At 49.6% G+C, this 25,217-nt stretch overlaps 1 protein-coding gene across 2 annotated transcripts in view; it reads right to left on the minus strand.

The window, feature by feature from the left end:
- SLC8A1 (solute carrier family 8 member A1) overlaps positions 1-25,217 on the minus strand; it is a 110,770-nt gene that overhangs the window by 77,077 nt on the left and 8,476 nt on the right. For both annotated transcript variants that reach the window (XM_031504207.2, XM_021538614.2), the window contains exon 2: positions 22,025-23,853. In XM_031504207.2, coding sequence (XP_031360067.1) covers positions 22,025-23,817 — 1,793 coding nt within the window. In that variant the 5' untranslated portion in view covers positions 23,818-23,853. The remainder of the gene's footprint in view (positions 1-22,024; positions 23,854-25,217) is intronic.

Below are 25,217 nucleotides of genomic sequence, written 5' to 3' on the forward strand. Positions count from 1 at the left end.
TCAGAGAACACTCCTGAAAGCTCTCAATTTCTCATGCTGGAGAGGATGATAAATGCTAAAATCTTAAGCTTTTCTACTTCCAACAAATCCTGGCTTTGCAGGGGAACACCATGGACCCACACTGTTTTGGACAATGATACCATATTCCTGCTGCCTAGTATCCTGTCCATCCAGTCTGAGACAGCTGTGCCCTTGTTTGGGCCATCAAATAAATGCTCATACATCTTTGGAAAGCCTTGTGTCTCCCAGGTACACGGATCAGGACCTCCAAGCCATGAGCAGCTGCCCTGGCCTTCCCTGATAATGCACATTAAGGGACATAGATTCTTTGGCAGGTGCCAAGGAATATGAAAGATCTCAAGGAATTATTTAAAAACCCCAAATAACTATGTCCCAAACCCATGAGGTTCTTGTTTTTCTACTCCCAGCAGACTCAAGTCCCACCTGTGGGTTGCTGAACTTCTGAGAGCTCACCCCAAAGCCCCTGGGCGGGCAGGGGAGTTGCTGCAACGCTGCAGGCTGCTCCCAGACCCTGCTGCCTCCATTTCCCGTCTGCAAGGGCAACATTTGTGGGGGCTTTAGGTTTGTAAAGAGTCTGCAAATTGCTGTGAACGGGATGGCGCTGGCATGGCATTGGATGTGGAAATGCTGCTCCATCAGCTGAAGGAATAAGCTACAGTGGACACTGGGAGAGAGCGAGTGCAAAGGTGGTCCAGGCGAACTGGAGATGTTGGATGCCACACACAGCAGGGCAAAGATTTCCCCCACTGGCCTCAGACACCTATTTTTAAACTATTGCATACGTTTCCTTTCATTACCAGTCATGCTCATTTGCTTTGAAAGGAGGTTACAAATAAGGAGAAAGTCCCTCGTTAATTGACTGGATGATTTATTGCATCCTCCCTCTCCTAGCAGCCACCCAGGCTTAAAAGCTGCCTGAGGAATAGCTGCTCGGCTTTTGTTTGGAAATGAGCTGGATGAAGACTAACGTGGAGGAGAAGGGAATAACCCTGGACACTGCCTGCTTGGTTTTAATTGTACACAGCTCTTTGGTGGGGAGGGTCCCCAAAAAGGAGGTCCTTCCTGCACTGTGCTGGTCACAGGTCAAAATCTGTCTAACCACCCTGCTGGAAACGTGTCTGTGTTTACTCTGCAGCATCAGAACTTCCTCTTGCTTGGCACTTCTGAAACATGTAAATACAGACAGGATAAGCGGACAGAGAGTTGCTAAAATCTCATTTACAGGCACTTTTTCAATGCACAGAAGCACCCTTACTCTCGGCTAACCCAGAGGGCAACTTGTGATGTCCCTAAAGTCAGTCCCAGAAACTGATTTAGCAAACAGGTTTCAGAAAGGCCAGAAAGTACCACGGAGTATTGGGCTTCCCTGGCAATGAGAGAGGGGGAGGAAAAAGGTAAAAAAAGTCTAAACGAAAAGGAAGAAGAGTACAAGAAGTAACATAATGGAATGGAGAAGGGAATAAAGAAGAGAAAGTGGAAGCAAAGTTTAAAACAAGCTTAAAAAGCCATCAAAGGAACAGGAAAAAAAAGGAATCCCTACTCTCCAACAAGGTGTTCAAAGGTCTTGGTTCAAAGGTCTGGTTCTTCTGAACAGAAGAGCTTGGACAGGCGGGCCATGGGGATGTTATTTGGAGCAGCTTGCTGGCTTTCCCTTGAGTTTAATAATAGCAACTGTATTTATACGACTAAAATGTTTTTGTTAAAAGGCTAAGTACTGGTATGTCATGCTAGTCACTTTAATTTAAAATAAATTCTAAAAGTTCTCACTGGAAAGGCTTGCAGCTAACTATAAATATATGCAATATGGTGATGGATTTTTTTTTAAAGCAAATTTATTCTTCTTCAGAGGCACTAAATTGCACAACTGTGAAGCATTTCTGTGGCACAAATTTTCAGGGGCCCCAGGAGTCAGGATTTCTAACTGATCTGCCTGCATATTTATTTTTTTTTTAGCCCTACTGCATGTAGTGGCAGTTCTGGCTGGTTTGATGTGGGTTTTTGGTACACAGAGATTCGAAGAGATAGGTGAGAGGGAGAGATAAAGGGAAAAATGAAAAAGGAAGACTCCTGGGCAGGGTGACAGCATTTTCATCCCTACTACTCTGAGCATTTGGATGACAGAAGTCCATATTTTACACTTCCTTCCACTGGGAACTCATTGCTGGTGGCCAACCGGGAGCAGAGCCCAGGTGAATCCTTTGGCTCCTGACAGTGAAGAGTGCCAGTCCCACCTCCTGTGCCCTGAGTGGCCACAGCAGCAGGCTGCCCTTTGCCCTGAGCCCTTCCATCTCCTTCGCAAGCCCCAGGATGTGCTGTAAGCCCCAGGTTCTGTAAACCAGCCCTGGTCAGCACGGCCAGCAGCTCCTGCCACAAGCAGGAGGCAGCCAGGCAGGCTCAGGGCCGCAGAAGCAGCCCTGGTGTCACCCAGGGCTCCAGCCCCAGTGAGCTCTGTGGTAGGTGGTGCCCCTCCATCCTGCCGGGGGACACGCTCCATTCACCAGCAGCAGTGTTTCCATTGCAGTTTTGTAAAGGATAATTGTGGCGAATTCCTTAGAAGGGGCTGAAGTCAGCCTGCTACCAGATAGCAGGAAATATTTATAACAATCACTTCCAACTGCAGCCTTTCATCTGAAATCTAAACAGAAAGCTGAAATCCCAGGCCTGTAAGTCGATACCTTGGCTATATATGGTCAAAGAACTCCATGGGGGAGAAGAAGATGCTAAGTCCTCAGCACTCCTCATACGCAGGGCTCCAAGAAGATCCATTAACCTCTGTAAAATTAGCAAGCCCGTATCGCCAATTAGCTTTGAAGCATGATTGTCACGCCGTTGCATTAAGAGCTCTGCTCTCCCAGGGATGTCTCAGCATGTCACACTCACAGCCACGTGTACGGCAGGGCGCAGCAGTCCCTGAACGCCGAGACGTCCCCAGCCCCTGTGCCTGTGACAGCAGCTGGGGATGCTAAAGCACGGTTAACTCCTGCAAAGCTATGGGGTGACCCCCTGCACTCCTGCAGGAAAGCACTGCCAGGAAGAGACAGGGCATTCTGCAAGACACAAGAACAGAGGAACGGTGCTTTCTGGTATTCAGGCAAGCAAAAACCGACAGCAAAACCAACTCCTGCATGAAAAGACACCTAGAAAATCACAAGGCGTTGAAATGCATTGCTTTAGACTCTACTAGTGACTATGACATCCTATTTGAAGGAGTTCTTCTGATAGCAAAAGTCCTTATTTTACACTTTTTTTTTTAAAGAACTCCCACCACACCTCCTTCTGCAGCAGCAGGAAATGAACTGCAGAGCTTTACTCACAGAGGTGCTCCCACACCTCTGGGGTGCTGTCCCCCCTAGTGCAGAGCACAAGGTCCTTCGAAGCACCCTGGAGTGTGGGAGGGATCGAGGCATTTCCTTGCTGCCCTCCTCTGCTTTTACCTCAGCATTCACTAACAGAACAGGCTGCCCGGAGAAGCTGTGGCTGCCCAGCCCTGCAGGTGCTCAAGGCCAGGCTGGATGGGGCTCTGAGCTACCTGCTCGAGTGGAAGGAGACCCTGCCCACAGCAGGAGGGTAGGATGGAGGTGATCTTTAAGGTCCCTTCCAAAGTAAATCATTCTGTGGTTCTGTGATGTGTGTTCAGAACCAGACAGGCCTGAAAAGCAGCATTGCAGGCTTTTCTTACAGGGGGCAAAACCAGGTTTATGGCCCCTGGAGAATCAACAGCTTTGACCTGTGACATTAAAAGCTTTTTCTCGCCGAGACAGTGCTGTTCAGCACAGAGATGCCACCGTGCTCAAAAGCAAGGAGCTGGCATTGCTGCTCTCAGCCTGCTGCATGCAGGCTTCTAGCAGCTCACCCATCATGTTAATCTCAAACCAGTCAAGTGAGTTTGCCAACATGTCTAAGCCTTGAGCTGGACCTCACAATGCTTGGTCCTCATTAAGACATCAGCCTCTGCACTGGACATCTCACAGAGCATTCTGACAGGCATGTGCCTCTGGGGCAGCCTTTCCTTTTCATTGCAGTTGAATGCCTTCCCACTACTCACAGCTGAATTTCAAGGAAACAGCAGTAAACATCTTGATTAAAAAGCAGAGATTATAACCCAAAAGTCACATTTTCTTTTGTGAGCTTTAACATACTGTCTCAACCTGCTTATTGTTATTAAGCAAACAGCAGCAAATCCATTTCTGCATATGTCCCTGCCATATGGGGTGTCAAAACCACGAGAACCACTTCTATTTCAATACCAACCCTTCTTTGTTTCTCTTTCTGTAACTCATGCTGTATCTCACAGGGTGTGATCATGAAAGCACCGACCAACCAAATTTTGGTCTCTGTTAGGGCCAAAGCAGCAGTAACACCAGCCAGCTGTGATGCAGCACATGGAGAGTTCCCAGGGTGGAAACAACCACTGGACACAGCAAACCTCTTTGCAGTGACTGTGCACAAGGATATACAGGCTTGAGAACTATAGTTTGAAACAGGACTTCCCACCCCAACGGGGGCGTTTTGCTGGTAGTTATTATCTGTGCTAGTTTTTATGATGAGCAGAGGAAACTGGAATGGCAGGAAAGAGGGAAGGCTGAGCTTGAAACAGGGCCACTGTGATGAAAGACAAGAGGTGTCTGTGGGAAGAAGGGGTGTTCCAACCTCAGAGGAGGATTAGGTGTGCTGAGGAGAGACCTAGATGCCCGCTGCCTTATGTGAGAGCCCTTGCTGGCAGCCCTCATTCCGCGTGCCCGCTGGCCTGGCTCCCTGTGTGCCCGGCGCTGCCCTGCCTCGCGTGCCAGCACGCGCTGCTCCCAGCGCGCACGGGAGCGCGGCAGGGCAAGGCTGAGAAGAAAGGCACATCTGCCAGATACAGCCCAGCACAAGGCTGGAAAGGAAAAGGAGCTGTCCCCAGAAGAGCACAGTGATATCTGCATGCAGGCCCACCCTCCCCAGCTGCGGGAGCAGCCACTCTTTCATGTGAACACGCGGCGTCCTCGGTAGAAATCTGTTACAAATATTTGTTGGATCTTCTCTCGACAACCTCAACAAATATAACCCAGGGGTTTAGCTACTGGGGAAAACTCTTCATGTTTTTCTGCAGTCTTCTATCCTCCTCTAGACTTCAGAGATGCACTGCCTTTGCAGCTGGGATTTCTGAGATTTCAAACTAGCTCCTTGGCTGAAAGAGCAGCCGTAGAGCCTCCCAACAGCAGCAGTGGCCAGGGGATTAGCCCTCCTGCTCCGAGGCATTTTCAGCCCCAGCTGTGGCTCAGCTGGCTTCCCCCTACCAGGCTGCAGCCACCCTTACAGCTCTTCTGGCAGAAAGAGGCATTATCCTCCCTTCACCTGGCAGGAGCTGCTCAGTGCCCACATCTCCAAGGCAAAGGCACACCGGTCCCGTGTACCCTGCCAACACATTCCCCTTCCTCCACTCGGCCGAGCCAGACCTATTAACAGGATAATGAGAAGAAAGAAGTACAAGCCTGAAAAAATCATCTCTGATGGGAGCATTTCAAAAAGCAGCCAGTTTCCAGAAGGCAAGAACTATTCTCCACGTCAATTATCGACAGAGATGCAAGAAACTGGATGACAAGGAGAAATTAGATAATAAAAGCTCTGATTTAACTCATTAAATTATGGCTCCAGGTATGTGTAGTCCCAGTGCATGCCAAATTTTATTTATGCCTGCATTGTAACCACCTCTGGAGAGCACTGCTACAAGGCACAGAGCAACTGAGGAAGAAATTGAAGGTAATTTTGTTCTGCAGCTCAAGAAATGTGAGCCATTTCCACCGTCACAGAGTGCAAGCAAACCTCCACCTCCCTCTCAATGGAACCTGGAGCGATGTGACTGCACCCCACAGCAGGACAATGGCCCAGGGCCCTCCCAGCATTGTAAATCTCTGCAGGTCACTCATCCTTAGTGTTGCAATGCAGGTTTCTGGCATCGGGAACTGAAGGAGGCATAAGTGACATTTTCTTTCATACCAGGTGTTTACTCTAACATACAAGCAAACACCTCTAAATCTACATGGCTTCTCCTCCTCCAGCTTTTTAAATGAAAAGCTTCTGTGGAGTTTCCATTTTTCCTCATTTTGACTGAGGGGAGAAAATACAGCAAGGTACTTGTGGGAGAAATCCTCAGTCTAACATTTCCTCAGTTTCTGCTGTTGCAGAAATGACAACCAACAAACATATACAACCTCTGTCCCACAGGGAGGTAAGCCAAATTATCTTTATAGGCCATCTCTAGCAGCTTTGGCATACGTAGCTATGTTGCATTTGCAGTTTAGGCAAATTTGAGACAAAGCCTTTCTCTGCAGCCTGTTATAAACTGATGGCCTCCATCTGAACCAAAACCTGCCTGCAGCCAGCAGAGACATCCCACAGAACAGAGAAGAAAACCTTGCTCAAATATCAAGGTCTCCCTCAGGAGACCTGCTCCAGTCCCTTGGGAGCATGTCCCTGAGGGAAGGGCTTCCCCCTACGGTGCCTTCCAGCCTCCCAAGGGCTTAACTCAGCCCGTGAGTGCCAGCCTTGTCACAGGTGACTCGAACTGCCGTGTCCCAGATCCCGCCTTGCCTGCAGCAGATTCCCAGTGCCTGTTGCGTTAATGGCACGCTGCTCTTTCTGTGCTGGAAGTCATTAGTGCAGTGGTGTTGGGGACAGAACTGCTGCCAAACCAAGGCCCCTGCTCACAATAGCTGGTGCAAAGAGAACATCATTTTACTTCATTTTTAATGACCCAAATGCAAGCCTAAAGCTACCCGTGTTCAAATGCGTTAGCTGAGCTCACCAGTTCTCCTCTAATTAGTCCATGAGCCTAAGCTCAGAAAGAAATAAAGGAATGAAGCTCATGCCATGAATAAAGGGTGCTGCACCCAGCCAGGACCGGAGGGCAGGCACTGCTCCCCAGTCCCCTTGGGGGTTGGGGAGGTCACCATCCTGCTGAGCTCCCGGTCCAAAACTGGCACGTGGCTTTGCCACTTCCCCCTGCTCCTTTGCAGGATTTCCCACCACGTAACTGGGGTGCTAAAAGCAAATCCTTACTTGCAAAGAGCTGCTGCACAAGCTGCCTGACAATGTATGCCTTCCCAATGTATGGGCTTTCACACAGAAGTTGAGGTGCTGAAGTGTTGTTGCTTCACCTTCTGTAGCAGTTGCTGTTAGCAGGGTTTCCCAAAACACTTGGCCTGAAACGTATCCCCCCTGTGTCAGTTTCCAGAGTCAATGAAAGAAAGTTGGGTTCAAAATGCAAAATAAATCTTCTGTGAAGCAAGAAATAACTAAAAAAAAAGAAAAAAAAAATCGGACAACCCCAAACTTCAATTAATTTCTTTAGATTTCCAAATTGGTTTATTCAGGTTGCAGATTTTCTGAAAGGTAAGTCTTCCTTCCCTAAATAATAATGCTCACACAGATCAGTACATTTGCCTTCACATACAGGAAAGGTATTTTAAACCTCTGCTCTAGCTGGGAGGGAAGAGATTAACACAATATTAAATATGGAGCTCTTCATCTTATCCTTTTTTCTTTCCTCTCTCTCATGCACTGTGTTGGCACCAGAACACTGATGAATAGCAGGAAAATTCAGATCAATTTAGTTCTTCCTTTCCCAGACAAGTGATTTTTCTTGGCAAGGCTAGAAGTACTCTCTTTTCCTCAGTGCTTTTACCTTTGATGCCTAGAGCCAAGACAGGGCTCTCCCTGCAAACACAATGAACGTGAAACTTGACAGCTTTCTCAAAGTACCTGCTGCCAACCTGAGCAGCACAACCTCGCTCTAAGGTTTGATGGGATGGGGGCTCTGAGGAGAACCAAGCACTTTGCAGCCCTCAAGCGCTCAGCAGCAGCCAAGAGGAGGCACTCATAAAAACCATTGTGATTTTGGCCCCTCTTTCACTTTTTCCTCCCGCTCCTTTTCCAATTACTCGTATTTTACCTTGGCCCACGTCATCCCCACAATGTGTTTCCCTGGCTCTGCTTTCACCTACCCTAAGTGCTGAGGCATGGGCAGGTGCAGCCCTCGGGGACATGTGCCCCTCGAGGGTTTGCATCCCTTCTGGAGGGGGCTGCAGCTGCCACAGCCGAGGAAGGGGCAGTGCTGTGCATGAGCTGGCTGAGCTGGGCAACAGCTGCAGGTGACAAATGAACTGTGCCCGTGAGGCAGAGCAGGGCTGAGCCGGGCCACGCTCCCTCTGATACACAGGATTAAGTGCCTGCTTTTAAACCCCGGGGGCCTGGCTGTGTTTTCCAGGCCTCTGGTTTATACCATGTGTGGGTCAAGTAGTGCTGTGGCTCTCCCTTGCCACTGGCGCTGACTCTGCTCTTCTCCATCTCACACCAGAAACCCCAGAACAACATCTGCATGCCTGGCCCTGAGATTACAGGGACTGGGGGTGGCAATCAGCCCCTCTGGTGCCCCACAGCCACAGAAAGAGAATTATTCTCGTTGTGAGCGAGCCCTGTGCCCGTGCCCACAAAGGCAATGGACATCTCCTCTCCCGGGCTTCCTCCCAGCACTGCCAAGCCTTGGCCGTGCCTCACAGCTGGCAGCTAACAGCTTCCCAGCATCTCCCCTAAAAATGCACTCCTTCAGCAGGGTAATGAGCTCCCCAGGCTGAGTCTTTTACCGACTCCCCACAAATCTCTGAGAGGACAGACTGCTGCTTTGGCTCATTAGCAAGTGTTTTGCAGAAACCTGTTTGTAAGACACCAACATGCTCATTCATACTAATGCAGGAATGCTTGAACTGAGGAGCAATTTAAGCCTTCCACCTTTCCTTCCAGCTCTACAGAACTGGCAATTGAGAGCAATTCCTCTCCCAAAGCATGGCAACTTCTTCCCTGGCACACCAAGGACCAGACAGGGCACACTATATATTAGTCAGCATTTTTCTTAAGACCACAGCTCTGGGAGCCCTGGGATTCAACAACAAATTTAATTTTCACCTAAAACACAATGAGTGAAGGATGCCCTGAGGCTTCAGCTCTTGGCATGGCAGAGGAACACATCACCAGAAAGGCTCAGACAAATAAAATGAGCCTCAATGGCACTGGCATCACTTTTGGGTCTTGCAACATTTTAAGCAGCTGTATCACCAGGGAAGGAAGCTGTCTGTGACAACATCACAGACGTGACTCATGGGCTTTGCACATTGAAAGGAGCAAGGTCCTCACAGGCAGAACATGGGGCAAAGGCCAGGCAAAAGATTAATAATGAATTTTTGCTGTCTGACCATTCAGGAGCCACTCTGGGAGTCACCACCCAAGGCTTCCGCTGCTGGGACCAAAGCCCCTCGGCAGCAGGAGGCTCCAGTGAACCCACATGTGCCCAGCTTGGTTCCCACCACACACCCCACTCACTCACTCAGATTCTCACACCATCTCAGGCCCAGGTTTCCTGCAGATGTCTGGTTCTTCTAAGTAATTTAATCGAGGTGCAGTCACACAGTAACAGCTTGAGTTGTGCCTCCAGGGTCAGCGATGGACTCCCTGGGCTCCTGCACCCTTACAGTCTGTGCACCCATTCCCTTGTGCTCTTTGTGCCCCTCACAACTGGCATCTGTCTGGGGTCTCCTGCTTGTAAATTTGGGTTCTGAAGAGTCTCCAGGGGACTGGCCACCCCCAGCCAGTGCTGCAGGTCCCTGTCCCCTTTGTCAGACAAGGGGTTGGTGCCAGGTCACGGCCCCTTGCCTTGCCCCTTCCAGTTCTTTCCCTCAGCCCAGGCACAACCTGCAGCTGCACAACAAGAGACCTGCACTAGGTGTGCTCCTCAGCAAGAACAGGCGTCAAGGATGCAGAAAAAGGAGCCCTGGGCTTTCACCTGTGCTTTTCAAAGCTACTGCCTTCAGAAGGCAGAAGCCCTCTGGCACTTTATATTTACAAATTAAAACAGGAACCACTTCCTTTGGCAGCCAAGGCTGAACTAAAAGCCTTCCTTAAGGGTTTGAAGTTGCTGAGGAAGAGGAATTTTGGATAACTTGAGGCTGGTTCTGCAGTTCTAATCTGTCAGATGACATGAATCCATCCAAGCTTTCCCTCATCGTGATTCTGCATTAACACCCAGCAGCAGCCATGGCATGAGAGCTGCTGCTGCAGTCCACGAAGCTTGCTGGCTCAGCTGGCACAGCTGAACAGGGAATGTTTGAGCACAAGGCAGGCACTCTACAGGGAATGCAAACTGCCCTCCTGGCCTGAAGGGGACAAGTGAAAGGATCAGAAGTCAGGGATTGTATACGTGATGCAGCAAAGGAGCAGGGAGGGGAAGTGGCTGCTTTAGTGGCTAGAAGGAACTTGTAGGAAAATAACCTAAGATAACTTCACAGAATTTGTGGCACAAAGGGGAACACTGGCATGGTGCTCCCTGGAGATTCTAGGATACCTCTGGCTGGCAGGCACAGGGGCAGAAGATTTTTCTCCCGCGCACTGGAAGGGCGCAAGTGTTGTTTCCCAGACCAAATATTTACAACCCTCCCTCACTGCCCTTACAGTCTCTGGTTTGCCTTTCCTTGTGTAGGTGCCTGCAATGCCTTGCTCAGCAGCATGTAAGAGCAGCGCAATCTCCCTTTCTGTTCCCAAGAACTGGGTTCCCATTCCCTGCTCTAGGAGAGGGAGGACATCGTGCAGGAATAAGGACGTGGTGGTCCAAGGGAATTTTCCTAGCTCATCTCTTCAGGTGTGTTTCCCAGGTAAAGTTTGATAAGCATAGCCCCTCACCTACCTCTGCCTTCAGATCTGCTCATTAGCACCTTTGGGAGGGCTTTCCAGGACTGCCAGATCTCTGGGGGCTGAGACACGGTGTTTTAATTGTATGTAATTAAATACTGCTCCCTTATCTAGATTTCAAAGTTTACTGTTGGGGCTTCAGTACCAATGCTCTCTTCCCCTCTAATTAGCTTCGTTAATGTGTGCAGCCTTGCTTCTTCCCCCACGGGGACAGGGCTCTCCTGCAGGGAAGCTTGGATTGCATCTAATTATTAGCAAAGGAGACAGATGGCAGCACTGCCCCTGCCCCAGGTGCCCCGTGAGAGCACGGAGCCCAGAATGGGTGGCCACAGGGAAGCTGTGCCATGTGTGCATGTGCTCTCTCTGCTCCATCTCTAGGTTGCTTTGCATGCTATCCCATCACAGGTTTGTGGCAGAAGATCCTGCAGGACAAGGGGCCACCTGACTGAAGTGCAGCTCACACAAAGAACGCTTTTGCCTGGCAAGCACATAACAAGAGGAGAGAAAGAGGTCCCAAGGCCTCATCTGACCCAGTGTGTATTAAAAAAGACAATACATCTGATACCTTCACTAAGTTTTTGGGCAGTGCCTTGTGCCTTCTAAGCTGTCTTCTGCTGTTGACAGAGGCCACCCACTCCCCCAGGAGAGAGCCACGAGGATGGTTGCCCTCCTCTTGAATACCTTCAGGATGGCATCTGTCTCATTCATTGCAAGAGCACAGTGTTCTGAGCTCAGACTGGGCTGCCAGGTCATGATGGCACCTCCTGACTCGGTTGTTCCCCTCCCACTTGAATTTGTGTTTATGACTACTGTTCTTACACAAGCACTTCACAGAGTCTTGCTTCTGCTCAGGCTAATTCACGTCTCTGTAAATCCCCATCCTACCCCTGATAACCCTTCCAGACTGTTCTATCTGCAAGTAAAACACCAATGTTCTCTTTCCCGTGCCCAACAAGCTCCATTTCAGGACAAGCACCTACTGAACACCTTTTCACCCCCATCCAGTGACACATTTCTCTTTCCAGACAGATTAGCCCCCATCACCCCAGTGGCCCATTTAGCCAGGGCTTGCTCATGACAGTGCTAAACAAGACGACATTAAAAGCCCTTCTGAAGCTCAGCAATATGACAACACTGCTTCTCCTTTACCCAAAAGGCTGGCATAAAAGGAAATTAGGTTGGCTTGATAAGATTTGTTCTTGACAAATATATGCTGGCTGTTATTCATCTCCTTGTTATCTTTGAGGTACTTACAAATAACGTGTTGATTTATTCTAGGCTCTTTTAGGTACAAAAGCAGACCTAATCTGGCTGAGCTGCTTTTGAAGGCAGCTTCTGAGCTTGCCTGCACATGTCACCTATTGGCTAGGAAACCTCCCAGAGGGGCTGCTGAGAGCCCCCCATGCACTCCCCTTACAGCACGAGGCCAGATTTCTGTGTGCCTCCTGTTCTGGGGACAGGCACGCTGTCTCTGTCCTACACCTGCAGGCCTCCTGGTCGCAGACATCACAGAGGAACCTGCTTCTTGGCACAATCTGTTGTTCAGCTCCCTTCCCCTTTTCCTCTGCATTGCTAAGGCACGAATGTCCAGAATATCTCCTTCCCATCTAATTCTTGTCCAGTTCATGCTCAGCCTGATTCTGACCCAACCCTCCCACACTTCTCTGTTACAATCCTCCCTACTAAACTGACCCATTTTCAGATTTTTGTACGAGTCTTTCTGAGTTCCAGGTCACCAGAGAGCTCATGAGTCAGGCAAATCTCCTGCTACACTTCCCTTCTTGTTCCCAGGACGATATGTGCCTGGGGCATCGATACTGACTAGGTTTACATTATTTTTGCCCTGTGTAGGGGTGATACCTTATTCCCCTTGGTCCTGTCACATATCCAGTCACTGAGGAGGAAGATACATTTCAATAACTGAGCCTGAAGTGTGAATGGAAATCTACTGGACCCAGAGAACACTTGGCTCCTTGCAGGTAAAACCTGCTCCTTGCCTGAGCCAAAGTAACAGGTTTGGTTTCAGATCAAGCCCCCTCTTCTCAGTGAAAGCAGGGCTGCTCTCTGCAGCTCGGTTCATCCCGGGCTCCCTGCAGAAGCGGCTCTGTGCCTGCCCCACCCGCTGTGGCAGGGCTGAGGATGGCCGAGCGCTGGGCAGAGGGAGGGCAGGGGGCCCGAGGACACGCAGCTCCCCGGAGCACAGCACCCACGGTCTGCACACAGCAGTGCTGCCTGAGAGACCCAAACACGCCAGAATAAGTCACCAGCACCACCCTGGCGCTCAGCATGCAGGGGGGCCTGGGGCAGAGGATGGCAGAGTCACGGCCACACGAGCAGTACAGGGATGGGAGAAGGCCAGGCAGGGGGATGCTGAGAGCCTGCTTGGCAGTTTTGGGGGCTGCTGAGTGCTCATGGATCCATAGATTTCTACTCCAAACCGTTTGCAAAAACCCATTTGTAACTTCTGTTCTTTAGGATCACGTGTACTGACAAATTAAACCAGTGGCACGCAAGCACATCTCAAAATGAGTTTCTCACTAGGAAGCCAGCAACCAGGTTTGGAAAAGATCTCTGAGCAAATCAATCCTTTTTTGTCTTTGTGTCCTTCTTATGTCCCAGCCAGCGAGACAACAGCTTTGCCACCTGGTGACAGTGCATCTGGCCCTTGGGACAAGGGCCTCCTGCGGGGTGTACTGGCCTTGTGGCTGAATTAGAGCCATATTGCATGGCCCCAAAACAGCACAGTGTGTGACTACCACACATCACTGTTTTAATGGGAGCAAATAACCAGAGGAATCACTCAAGCCCTCAAAAGAAGGTTCCTGATAGCTATGCCACAGAATTTAAACCATCCCTTGAGAAACCCCAGAGGTAGTATCTCTGCACTGGACTCCACTCAGCTGGGCCCCATCCTGGTCCCCAGTGCACTCAGCGGACCTTTCCCTGGAAAGGACTTTGCTCTGAGGGGGTAGGCATGTGTCATCAGCTCCACATCTCTCCTTCCAGCACCAGTTCACAGGGATCCAGCCATGCCCCCCATTCTTTGTTATTGCTTTGTTTCTCACTGCCAGACACATTTGATTGTTACTTTGATTGTGTAGGAAGCAGTCCAGACATTATGGAAATGGAACCATATAGGGACTGGGCAGAGGAGGCTCGTGCTGGTCACCCTCTTACTTACACAGCAGTGGGAATATTTTCTCTCTTACACTAAGATATTTTTAAAACAGAGAATGCTGTTACTGTTTGTTGTCACCCAGGATCCAACATTGCCATTCTTGGAAACTGGCACAGTGCTTCTAATGTCATTGTCAGAAACCTTATTGGTAGAGATTTTGATATCTCCCAAGATATCCTTGGGCTAACTGGCTTTTATGACTTGGAGAGGACTGACCCTAAGTCCAGCCATGCTCAGTACTGCAAAGAGGAGGACATAGCCCATAGCAGCAGTGCAGTGAGGCCATGCACAACCCCTGGCAAACACTGTGGCTGTGAGAGACTGCTAACCAAAGCTCCTCATCCAAGAGTACTGGGAAAACACAGGTGGTTCAGCAAGACCAGACTGCGAAGGTTAAGCTAAAACAGTTCCCCTGTGGTGCTGGAGAACAGGGCAAGGAGCAGAGATGAGGGACAGGATAGGTGACTTTCCCCTTGCATGGCAGTGATGCACATGTCCTCGCTAGTGGACGCATGATTTTGTCCCTGGTGTGAGCAGAGCCAGTGGAGACACGCCGAAGCCAGCTCCAGACATGGAAGACTGCATCTGACAGGGGCAGGGCAACATCACACGCCCCTGAGAGCAAAGAGCTGGCTGATCACACTCACTCGCCTGCAGCATGCGGGACACTGCTCCAGGCTCAGCCTCTCCTGAGGAGGGGCTGCTCCTGACTCAGTCTGCCAGCTCCAGCTTCTCCTCTCTGTTTGGCTTTGGATGGCAGCAGATGTTTCTCTGCCCATCTGTACAGATGCTCGGATGCTGGCTGTGGTCATCTGTCTGCTTATTGTCCTGTCCCTCTCATTTTGAGCCCACGGATTCAGCCCTGCTGCTGCAAGAACACCGAGTGCCATCCACTGAGCTCAAACCCAAGGGCAAAGTGTCAGAGGAAAGAATTCTACTCCTGGGGCAAATGCCCAGCCTGAACTCCAGCTGCATTGGGATCCTGTGTACCAATGAATTACCTCTCCCTGCTCAAGGACTTGCCACAGCCATGGATCTCGTGTGCACAGCTGGGAGAGGGATCAATGCCTGTTCTCCTGTAAAACCTGTTGGTGCCCATGCTGCTCCCAGCAGTGCTCAAGCACATACCAGGGAGAGAAGGGTCTGCAAAAATGAATGGGACTTCTGCCTCCTATTCTTGTCTCCCCGTCAGGGAGCTGTGGAGCAGTGCATCACTCTGAGATAACTTTCCTGCGCCAACAAGCTTTGCTAGGGCTGTTGTTTTAATTTCTTAAAACAAGACTAGATCCTGCATTTTGTGAATCACTACAATGCGTTTAATAGGTAGCCTTTTCATAAAGGAGCACAGCGGATGTGTGCACAGGCCCTGATGAAGCTAATAACTACCTCTCAATGGCTTCCAGGGAGTTATTACATATTTAAGATCCAAGCTCCCTTAATCAACCACAGAGATGCAGCTGGCAGCAGTAAATTGCCAACAACAGTTCATTACAAATAAGGAAACATTGGTTTTTCAAGGACAAAAACTGTGTCAGTTCCTCAGCTAGCTCTTGTCCTCACCATTCTCCCCCCACCCCTCACCCCCAGTGATGTGCTGGCACAACTTGCTTTGCCCAATAACACGACTTCACGAGCTAATCCCCTCCACTGGGGACATCATGCAATCAAGTTCCTGGATTGCCTGACTTATTTGGGCAAACAGCACAGTCTGCATCCCGTGCTCACCCTCCCAGAGGGAGCCACGGGCAAGACTTGTCCCACAACACCACGATGACGTGCCACAGGAGTGCCCTCAGTGCCCTCAGTGCCCTCACCCTGGGAGCAAGTGAAGTCACAGGACACTCGGAGACACAGCTGTGAGTCTGCCCTTCAGGGGCTTGGGACCTGGCATGGCACTTGGGAATGAGATTTTTGGTACCTGCCGTGTCCTGGGCAGGCACAGCACAAAGGGGCACATCATGTGCCCTAATTCCCTTGCTGTCTCCTAATGGAGACATGCTGGCATGCAGCTGAGGCAGAAGCACAGCAGTTTAAGAGGCCTGTGCCTAGGAGATATTAAGGTCAATATTTTAAGAGTGTTCAGGAAAGACTAAACATTGTTTGAATGAAAATGAGAAAAAGAAAAGACAACTGACCCAGTTAGAGCTGTATCTTTCCCTCTGAAGAGGCGACAACCAGCTTTTGGCCTTCAGGAACTGAAGAAATTATACATTTCAGGCCCAGAGAACGTCTCAAAAGGGAAACAGGCCCCATCCCTGCCCCAGCAACACACCAGCTCAGACCCCTGCTGTGGGCCTCAGCCACAGCCAGCTCCCGTGACAGGGATCTGAACTGGATGGGCAAGGAACACTGGGTGCTTCTGCCAAGGACCCAAGCTGGCCATGTCTGTACCAGCTGCAAACCCCACTGGAATGGGGATCCAAGCCCTGGATCCAGCTGGCCATGTCTGTACCAGCTGCAAACCCCACTGGAATGGGGATCCAAGCCCTGGATCCAGCTGGCCATATCTGTACCACCTGCAAACCCCACTGGAATGGGGATCCAAGCCTTGGATCCAGCTGGCCATGTCTGTACTGCTGCAAACCCCACTGGGCCAGGCAAGACTTCCAGTGGTGAGGGGAGAATACTCTGCAAAGCCCACACTGGGCTCTGGAAGCAGGCCAAGCACAAATTTAATCTTTGTTTGGTCTCCTTTGATATCTCACACTGTGCTGCCAGACATTAACCCTGTACAAGCTGGGGCTGTTGAGTCAGGGGATGCACATTGGCCCAGCAGAACAAAGGGGAAAAGACTGTTGTGAATCAATTTGATGTTTAACCATGTGTCTGTTTACCCCCACAGTTCAAAATTTTGCTTGTTCATGTATTCACCAGTTCCACCTTGTTCGCATTCACTACACAACGTATTTGTCCCCATACCCACTTTACCTCCCAAGCTGACTCCCCAAGTCTCTGTATTCCTTCCTGCTGTTGACACCCCTTTTAGAATAATTTGTAAAAGACATCTTACCTGTTTGCTCCTCTGTCCCTGGTAGTTTTTGTCCTTTTTGTCCCTTGCACCGCATTGGGTAGTCCAACAGCTGCTCCCAGAGAAGGCTTCTTGTTCCCCAGAGGGCCTAGTGCTACTGTATATTAATCACTAGTAATTAACTAATTAGTCATTAATTAATTACAGTAATTAATGACTGTGTATTAATTACTAGGCAATGGACCCAAAATAGACAATGAGCCAAAAGTGGAGACTGCACAGCGACTCACACCTCCTGTCTGTGGGGAAAGTCTCTAAGAACCAGAGAAGCCCTCAGCACTCCTGGAGGCGGAACCAAATCACCCCTCAGACCAACGAGCCACAGCTGAGCCTTTTAACCATGCTCCCAGGGTGAAAACTCCAATCCCAGCCCAACGAGCCACAGCTGAGCCTTTTGACCATCCTCCGAGGGTGAAAACTCCAATCCCAGCCCAACGAGCCACAGCTGAGCCTTTTGACCATCCTCCGAGGGTGAAAACTCCAATCCCAGCCCAACGAGCCACAGCTGAGCCTTTTGACCATCCTCCGAGGGTGAAAACTCCAATCCCAGCCCAACGAGCCACAGCTGAGCCTTTGCACACATCCTCCGAGGGTGAAAACCCCATCCTGCCTTTCCTGCCAGGCTGGCCTGCCCCATCTCTGGACACGGACTCACCTGGCAGCAGCCCAGCCTGCACCCCCTCAGGCTGTTCTTTCAATAAAGGCCTTATCAAGGAAGGAGCACAAGGTCTCCCGGCCAAAGAGGAAGAGAATGTACTCATCAGTGAAACCTGCCAAGGGGAATGTTTCCTTGCTCCCCTCCCAGCCTGGGTTACAGCATTCTCTCTGCCCCATCAGAAGACATCCTGCTCTTCAGCTGCATCCCATTGCATGCTGGATGCTTTACTTTTTTCCTCTGAAGCTGCAGGCCACAGATGAAAAACTGATGTAGAGGGGTTCCAGGGCTGAGTCAGGATATGATTTTTCCTGTTTCTTTAGAAATATCTGACCCAACTTCTTTTTGGAGAAGGGACACTTTAAAAAGCAGTACCACTTGGTTCCCCTCCTGCCACCATCTCTGTTTATTGACACTGACATTTTTAAAGGGCTCTTGGGAAGGAGCCTATGTGGTTTCTGAGGACACTCTCCCAAAAAAAAAAAAAAAAAAATATTCAGAGGATGTAGCTGATGTTTGTGTCTCTGTTAGTATTCCATTCCTAAATTTATGCTTCCAGAGAAATGCCAAAACTGACTTGGACAAGTAAAATTCAGTGGGCAAAGAGTGTCATTTCCTAAATCTGCAGCAGACATGTTTCATAAAAACAACTAAACTATATATTATAAACAGCAAGACCACTTGACATAAGATTTTCCAAGCATTTACAGGTGTGACTGCAGAGGTGAAACATGAGTTTAATTGGTTGTCCATATGTACCATCTTCCTCACTGACATTAATGCAGTAAAACCTTTTATTTTGGGGTGTGCGTGCAGACATCTGGAGAGCAGATTGTAACAGATCTCTAGTTGCAATGTTATCCCTAGAAAAACTATGTTTTTTGAACATGAAAGAACACAGTGTTTTCAAGGAGCTTTGCAGTCACATCTGGAAGAGGTTCTCCTCCTGATGCTTCGAGACAGAAAGGAGAAGAGCTGATGGGATATCAGCCGAGGGAAAGCTTGCTTCCTCCTCTAATATAGGAAGCTGGACTTCTTTTGAATTATTTAGCATTCAGTCAGGAGATAAAAATACACTGACTGGGTGAACCAGTGACCTCTTCTATGATCACCATAGCTGTAGTAGCTGGGGGGGCAGGCAGGGCCTGCAGCTGCACATCTTCTCTGTGCTCTCATGCAGAAAGCTGCAATATTAGTGCAGATGCAAGACAAGGCTGCAGCCACCTTGTTGAGGCTGGGCTCAGAGGGAAGGCTCTCTTGCACTTTCAATCACAGCCCTGCTCCGATGTCTCAGAGCCCCAGGTAGCTGTGCAGCATCACTGAGACTCACCTTGCTGAGACCCCAGTCAGACACCTTTTCCCACCAAGCTAGGAGCAATGTGTCATGCAAACCTCATCTAAAAGCTGTTTCTTTCACCTGCTAACATTTGCAAGCTGTGCTCCAGGAACAAGGAGCAGAAAAGCATCACTCCAACAGGCAGTGCTGGGTTTAATGTTCCACAGGAGAACCAACATCTCCATTACACATCTTTTTTTGGTAGCAGCAGACTGAGATGTTTGAGTAAATGCACAGGAGCAGCATGGCTTCAGCAGTTAAACTGCTGTTTTGTGTATTCTTGGAAGGGGGGACATCAACAGATTGCAAAATGGGAAAGTCTCTCTGGACACTGCAAACAAACAACATGTTATGTAATTAGGCCTTTTGGGAGCCAGAGGAAGGTCTCCAGAAGATCAGGGCCCTCCCAGCGCTTTCTAATTTTACTGGGACTTACCAGCAAGCCTCTAAAATAGAAGCTTGTGCATGCTTTTTCTTTCATCTCCATGTCTCCCTGTACTGCCCTACCTTTGTTATTACTGCCCCAGAAAAACATATCTTACTCACTTTTTATCAAGCTGATTCATTCAGACTTCAATGGCAGAACTGAAGAGGCACTAAAGACCTTTAGAAAGGGCAGCAAAGGCATCTCTTGGCCATCAGAGCATGAGAAAACCTGGAATTTTAGAACTTTATTGAATCCAGTGTGCTAGGGAATGGCACCATTCCACATAACCGTTGCTTAACTGAAGTACAGCACTATCAAGCAGTGACAGAGCAAAAAGTCTTTAGCTCCATTATCCATATATTGTGCTAGTATATCTTCTTTATTGGAGCAAATTCTTCCAAGGGAGCATGCCTGTAAGCAGCAGCTCAGCATCAGGAACACTCTGCCTCTGTGCTGCTGGGCTGTCCTAAACTTGTGTCCAGGCAAAACATGGGCCTGCAGGAAATCATCTGCCAGTCAGACTGTACCACCCAGCACCTGAACACGGACTGTAGCAGCTGAGATTTAGATTAATGCCTACTGCCTTTCAGGCACACAGATAGATTTGAACATGTACCATTGGTTTCCTTCAATGGCCGCTCCCATATGAATGGAGAGAGCCCCTTGGTCAACATCTGTCCCTGCAGTCACCACCTCCTTACACCCAGGCTCTGGACACTTCTGATGTGGACACATCACTGTGATTCCTGGGAGAGACGGTTTAAAGACAACAGAGATACAAGGCATCTGCACAGAAAAGGCATGCTTGGGTTTCTAAGAAAGCTGCTTTCCCCTGTTTCTTGCTGCTGTGCACATTCTGGCACTGATAAGAAGGGGAAGGAGGAGGCCTGCAGCCCTGGTGAGGCACACCAGCACAGATCCCACAGGATGTGGTCAGCTCGCTGCCAGCACACCCCTTGGTTACTGGGCTGCTGGGAGCAGCCCAGAGGAAGGAAGGCACCAGCAGAGACAAGCAGTGCCAGGAGAACACCTCTCCTCACCACAGCCCAAGCACCAAGAGGCAGCACAGACACAGGTCTTGGATGGAGGACAGACAGAGATCCTGGCCACACTGGAGGATCCGTGGCAAGGCGTAGTCCAAGCCCTGTGAGCGCCGTTGCAGAGCCTGTGGCTGTGTGTTTGGCCTGCCATGTAAACATGTCACATCCCCTGGGAGCTGGGCACAAACGTCAGTCTAACTGCCACTAGCCCAGTTTTGACAGTGTTGAGTGACCTGGATAAAAAGCAAAGAGCCTTTGGGAGATATCCTTATAGCCTAGTTCATTGTATCTCTGCATACAACTCCCTGCTTCTCCCAAAATGATAAAAAAAATATTCAAACAACTGCATTCCTCTCTACTACATTTATCATTCAGGAGTCAGGAGCCATGTGCTCTTGTGACCCTTGTGTGAGCAACATGCCTGTTGTAGCCTCCAGATTGTAGAGCTGTGAACTTTATTGCTCAGTTTTTCCTGAGAAGTCAAAATCCCAACTGGTAAAAATCCTGCCTGAGAACTACAAATCACCTTTTTTCCCCTCTGCCATCTACTTTGAGAAGTTTTATGAAGAAGTTTCATTCAGACACAGCAGATAGAGGTAACAGACAAACCACAAGGACCTTTCTGGGCACTCACCATGGTTTGTCTCAGATCCTGGGAGACCAGCAGCATAATAAATAACACCCAAGCCAAAATTTCTCTCTCCCTTGACACAGCAGTGCCCTTTACCAGTTGCTTCTTTCAGTTCTATGCAGTGCTTTTTGTTGTGCTACAGAACGTAGACCCTGTATTCACTGTAGGAAGAGCCTCAGGTTGGAAAAACACAGCTCCCAATCCTTACTCCTCCCAGAGTATGAGCTGGGCAAAAAATGTCTTCATGACATACCCAAGGATAGATGTCTTCTACTGTGATTTACTGAGAAAATTTATGTTCTCCACATAATGTAATAAGGCTACAGAACTAGTAATTTCCCCACCGTCCAAACAGCAACACTCAGGAGTAGCCTCCAACAGCTTTCAGCCTCCTGTTTCTACTTGCAAGCAGATGAATGTGGCTGCATTGGGACGTAGATACATCCTAACCATGAGGCTTCCCTGCATGACAACACTTTTTCAACAGTGATCCAGACCTGCACCCTTCAGAACAGGAAGAGGTGAAGCAACCTTCACCAAAGCCCTGAGCAGAGCATCAGCTGTGACCCAGTACTGGGTGATCTGAGCCTCAACAGGAAACAGGAGGCAGGTACCACAGTTCACACGCTCAGTTTAAGCCCTTTGCAGGTCATGCCCTGGTGCCTGGCTGGCCACAGCCACCTCAGTTTTGTTCTCTGCTCTGCTGCAGAGCTGAGGCTGCAGAGATCTGCTCAGCGCATGGTTTTGGCTCCCAGCTCAGCTCACCTCCCTGCTGCTGGAAGGCTGGAGTGCCCCTGAGCAGGCATCACTCTCCAGTCTGCTGGCAAGGCAGGGACACAGTGTTTCAGGCTCCCCAAAGCGCCTAAGGCCACTCATGGCTTATTGCAATCCACTGGCACCCAAACACCTCCGGTGCAGCTCTGGGAGCTAAGTGCATTTTGTTTCAGGAGAAACAGAGACTGTAAGGAACAAATAAAACCTTGACTTACACTATCTCATCATTCTGGAACTCCAGCTCCCCGCAGGTGTCTTCAAAGTCCTCTCCTCCACCTTTGGCCGTGCCTTCAATGGTTTTGTAGGGCACAATAACATTTCCTCGTGCTCCAGAGGTTCGCAACACTTTCACTTCCATGGTTCCTACACTTTCACTGATGTGTGTTACTGGCTCCTCGAAGGTGAAGATGCCGGCGTGGTCATCGTCAAAAATGGTGACGGTGGCAGTAGATGGTGATCCCAAGCAGGCGAGTGTCGAGACACGACTGGCCTCAAGAACGCCCTCATCGCCCTCGGTGCTCACACGGACGTTGCTGAGATGGACCAGGAAGTTCTCATCCTCCTCAAATATGTCGTCGTCAATTATGCCAACACGGATTTCCTTTTGGGTCTCTCCAGGCTTGAAGACCACAGTCCCTTCAGTGAACTCGTAGTCAGAGCCGGCGTTGGCCGTGCCGTCCTCCGTCCGGAAGTCGACGTACACCGTGTTGGTCAGGTCTCCTCCCCGGCGCACGATGGTCAGGGCCACGGTGCCGCAGTTCTCCAAGCACTGGTAGGTGCCCTGCTCGAAGTAGAGCTTGCTGACGGGATCGTTTTCCGTCACCTCGCTGTTGACCTCGTGCATGCTGACGGCTTTGCGGGCCTGGTCTGCGGCATGTCTCTTGAGGATGTTGCCAGCGCCGGTCATGAGCCGAGTGGCCTGGATGCGGTAGAAGGCCCTGCTCTTCTGCTGCTGGCTCAGGACCTGGTAGTTGGCCAACTCTATGAGCTGCTCAATTTCCTTGTCTGGGTGCTTTTGCTTCAGCTCCTTCAGGATCCGAGCCATTTCCCTCCTGGCTTCCTCGTCATCCTGGTCTTTCTCGTCCACCTCCAACACCAGTGTCCCATCCAAAAAGTTCTCCACGTGAGAATTAGCAACCTTTCCGTCCATCTCGATGTCAGCCTTGGAGGAGGGCCGGTCACCCTCATGCTCAATGATCATGCCTCTCTGCTTGCCAGCTCGGTATTTCTTGTAGACGTACTTGTAAAATAAAAGCCTCCTGTCGGCTATCCAGGCAAACACCACACAGATGGGGAAGAAGAAGAAGGTGAGCAAGCCTTCCCAAACCTCCACAATCCCAGGAGAAGAGACAGATAAAATAATGTAAAGCCAAGTGTAGGCAAAGATGCTCCAGGCCGCTGTAACAAAAAACACTCTCAGGTGCTTGATCTTCCTTATCTCTCCATCTGGCACCACGTACACACAGATTGCAATGATGACAAACATGTTGAAGGCAGCGCTCCCCACGATGGTGCTCGGCCCCAAGTCCCCCGCCGTGAAGCCATGGCCGCACACCTCAATTACAGACAGGAGGATCTCGGGAGCAGATGAGCCCAAGGCCATCAGCGTGAGGTTGGACACGGTCTCGTTCCAGATCCTCACGGTGGTTTTGCTGGTCTCGCCGTTGGGCTTCTTGATGGTTATTTCCCGCTCCTGGGACGTAATGACTTCGATGGAGGACATGAAGCGGTCGGCTATGATGGACACTCCCAGGAACATGTACACCATTGCCACGAAATACACCGTAGCCCGAGCGATTTTGTCCCCAAAGGAGGGGTCCTGGGGTTCCCATATTGGTAAAATGACGCCCTTTTTGCAGATGTAGGAGCCCGCGCACTCCTCGGTGTCGTTGGCGGGCAGCTCGCTGGGGCTCTCGGCGTGCGCGCCCTCCGCGCGGAGCAGCAGCACCAGGACAAGGCTCAGCAGAGGGCAGCTCGCCGGGGAGTGTGCGCGAGTCACTCGCGACATGGCCGCTTCACCAGGCACGTCCCAAACGTCCTCAACCTGAAAAGGCAAAAGGAAAGATTAAGTGAGGCCAACCAGAGATAACAGATTTTCCTCTCCAAAGATATGATCAAGTTATCCTGTTGCTCAGGAAGATGCAGCTGATGAGCCCATTTTGTTATGATTAGTGATGTTTTCCATGTAGAAATCCTCTAGTTCAGTCATCTGGACCAGGATGGATTCAGATGGTACCAGTGAGCTAGCACCGACCCCTTTAGCTACCATTTCTTTCTCTTCGCTGAAAACCTGTTTGTTTAATTGCATTTTCTTGTTCCTCTAATCTAATCTAATTAAAGCCCATCGTTCTGCTTCACAGCTGGCAGAAGTGTTTCCCCTTTCAAAATTACAGTGCACTCACTCCAGTGGAATTCAGGCTAAGAGCAGGAGAGGACAGGGAAATCTACTATCCCTTCATCATGTTTTAAAAGTATTTTTTACTTTTTAAATCACTGTAAGCTATGTATTTCACAGTCCTTTCTTGCTCACAGTCCTCCCAAGCATCTACTCCACATCAGAAATCTGCACAAAGTGAGCCTGAGCCCTGGCAAAACCTTACTCTTAACAGTAACTTGGTCATAAGGTGCACCAGAAGGGCAGCCTGTAATTAATGATTTTGGAGCCATTCCTTCCACGGTGCATCACTTCGCACCTTCCCAAAACTGGAAAGAGCCGCATATGCATGGAAGCCTGGCTCTCTTGGCATGCTTCTAGAGGAAACATGTCCCTGTGCTCTTTTCCCACTAGGTCAGCTTTGACGGCTTCCCCTTCAAGGGCCTTTCTCACTCCATTTACAACATCAGTCATCAGGCATGACAGCCGTTCTTGCCCTGGTCCTGCCTCAGGATTTCCCAGCAATGTAGAGGAGCTGTTAAAGAGGTTTGCAGTTAGTTAACAGTGCATAAACCGACAGAACAGATGCCTTTAAGTACAAAGAGATGCTTAGTGGAAAAAAACCCCAAACCTGAGCATGCTCAGTGTTGCATTCTCAAATTCACTAGCCAATAAAAGCCAGATCCCTAGTTATTAAAGCTGTATTTTCTCCTCAAGGACAGCCTTTGCTATACCACACTTCTCCCATCCAAGTTAATTTAATCACATGGTACTTAAAAATGTTTCTATGAAGAGAGGAAAATGAGCACATCAATACCTCGACTTCATTGGGAATATGAAAATCTGAGCTGATTTTCCTCAGAAAAAACCCACACCCCTGAAAGAAAAAGCCAACAAAGCTCAGCCATGAAAGGTTTAACTCCTCGTTGGGGCAGGGACATATTGTGCAGGGACAGGGCTGTATGCAAGGGAACAACTGGCTGGAGGAATCAATGGGAACCATCCCACACCCATGTTATGGGATCTGCTCCACA

This window comes from Lonchura striata, chromosome 3 (assembly GCF_046129695.1).
Source record: "Lonchura striata isolate bLonStr1 chromosome 3, bLonStr1.mat, whole genome shotgun sequence".
Taxonomy (NCBI): Eukaryota; Metazoa; Chordata; class Aves; order Passeriformes; family Estrildidae; genus Lonchura; species Lonchura striata.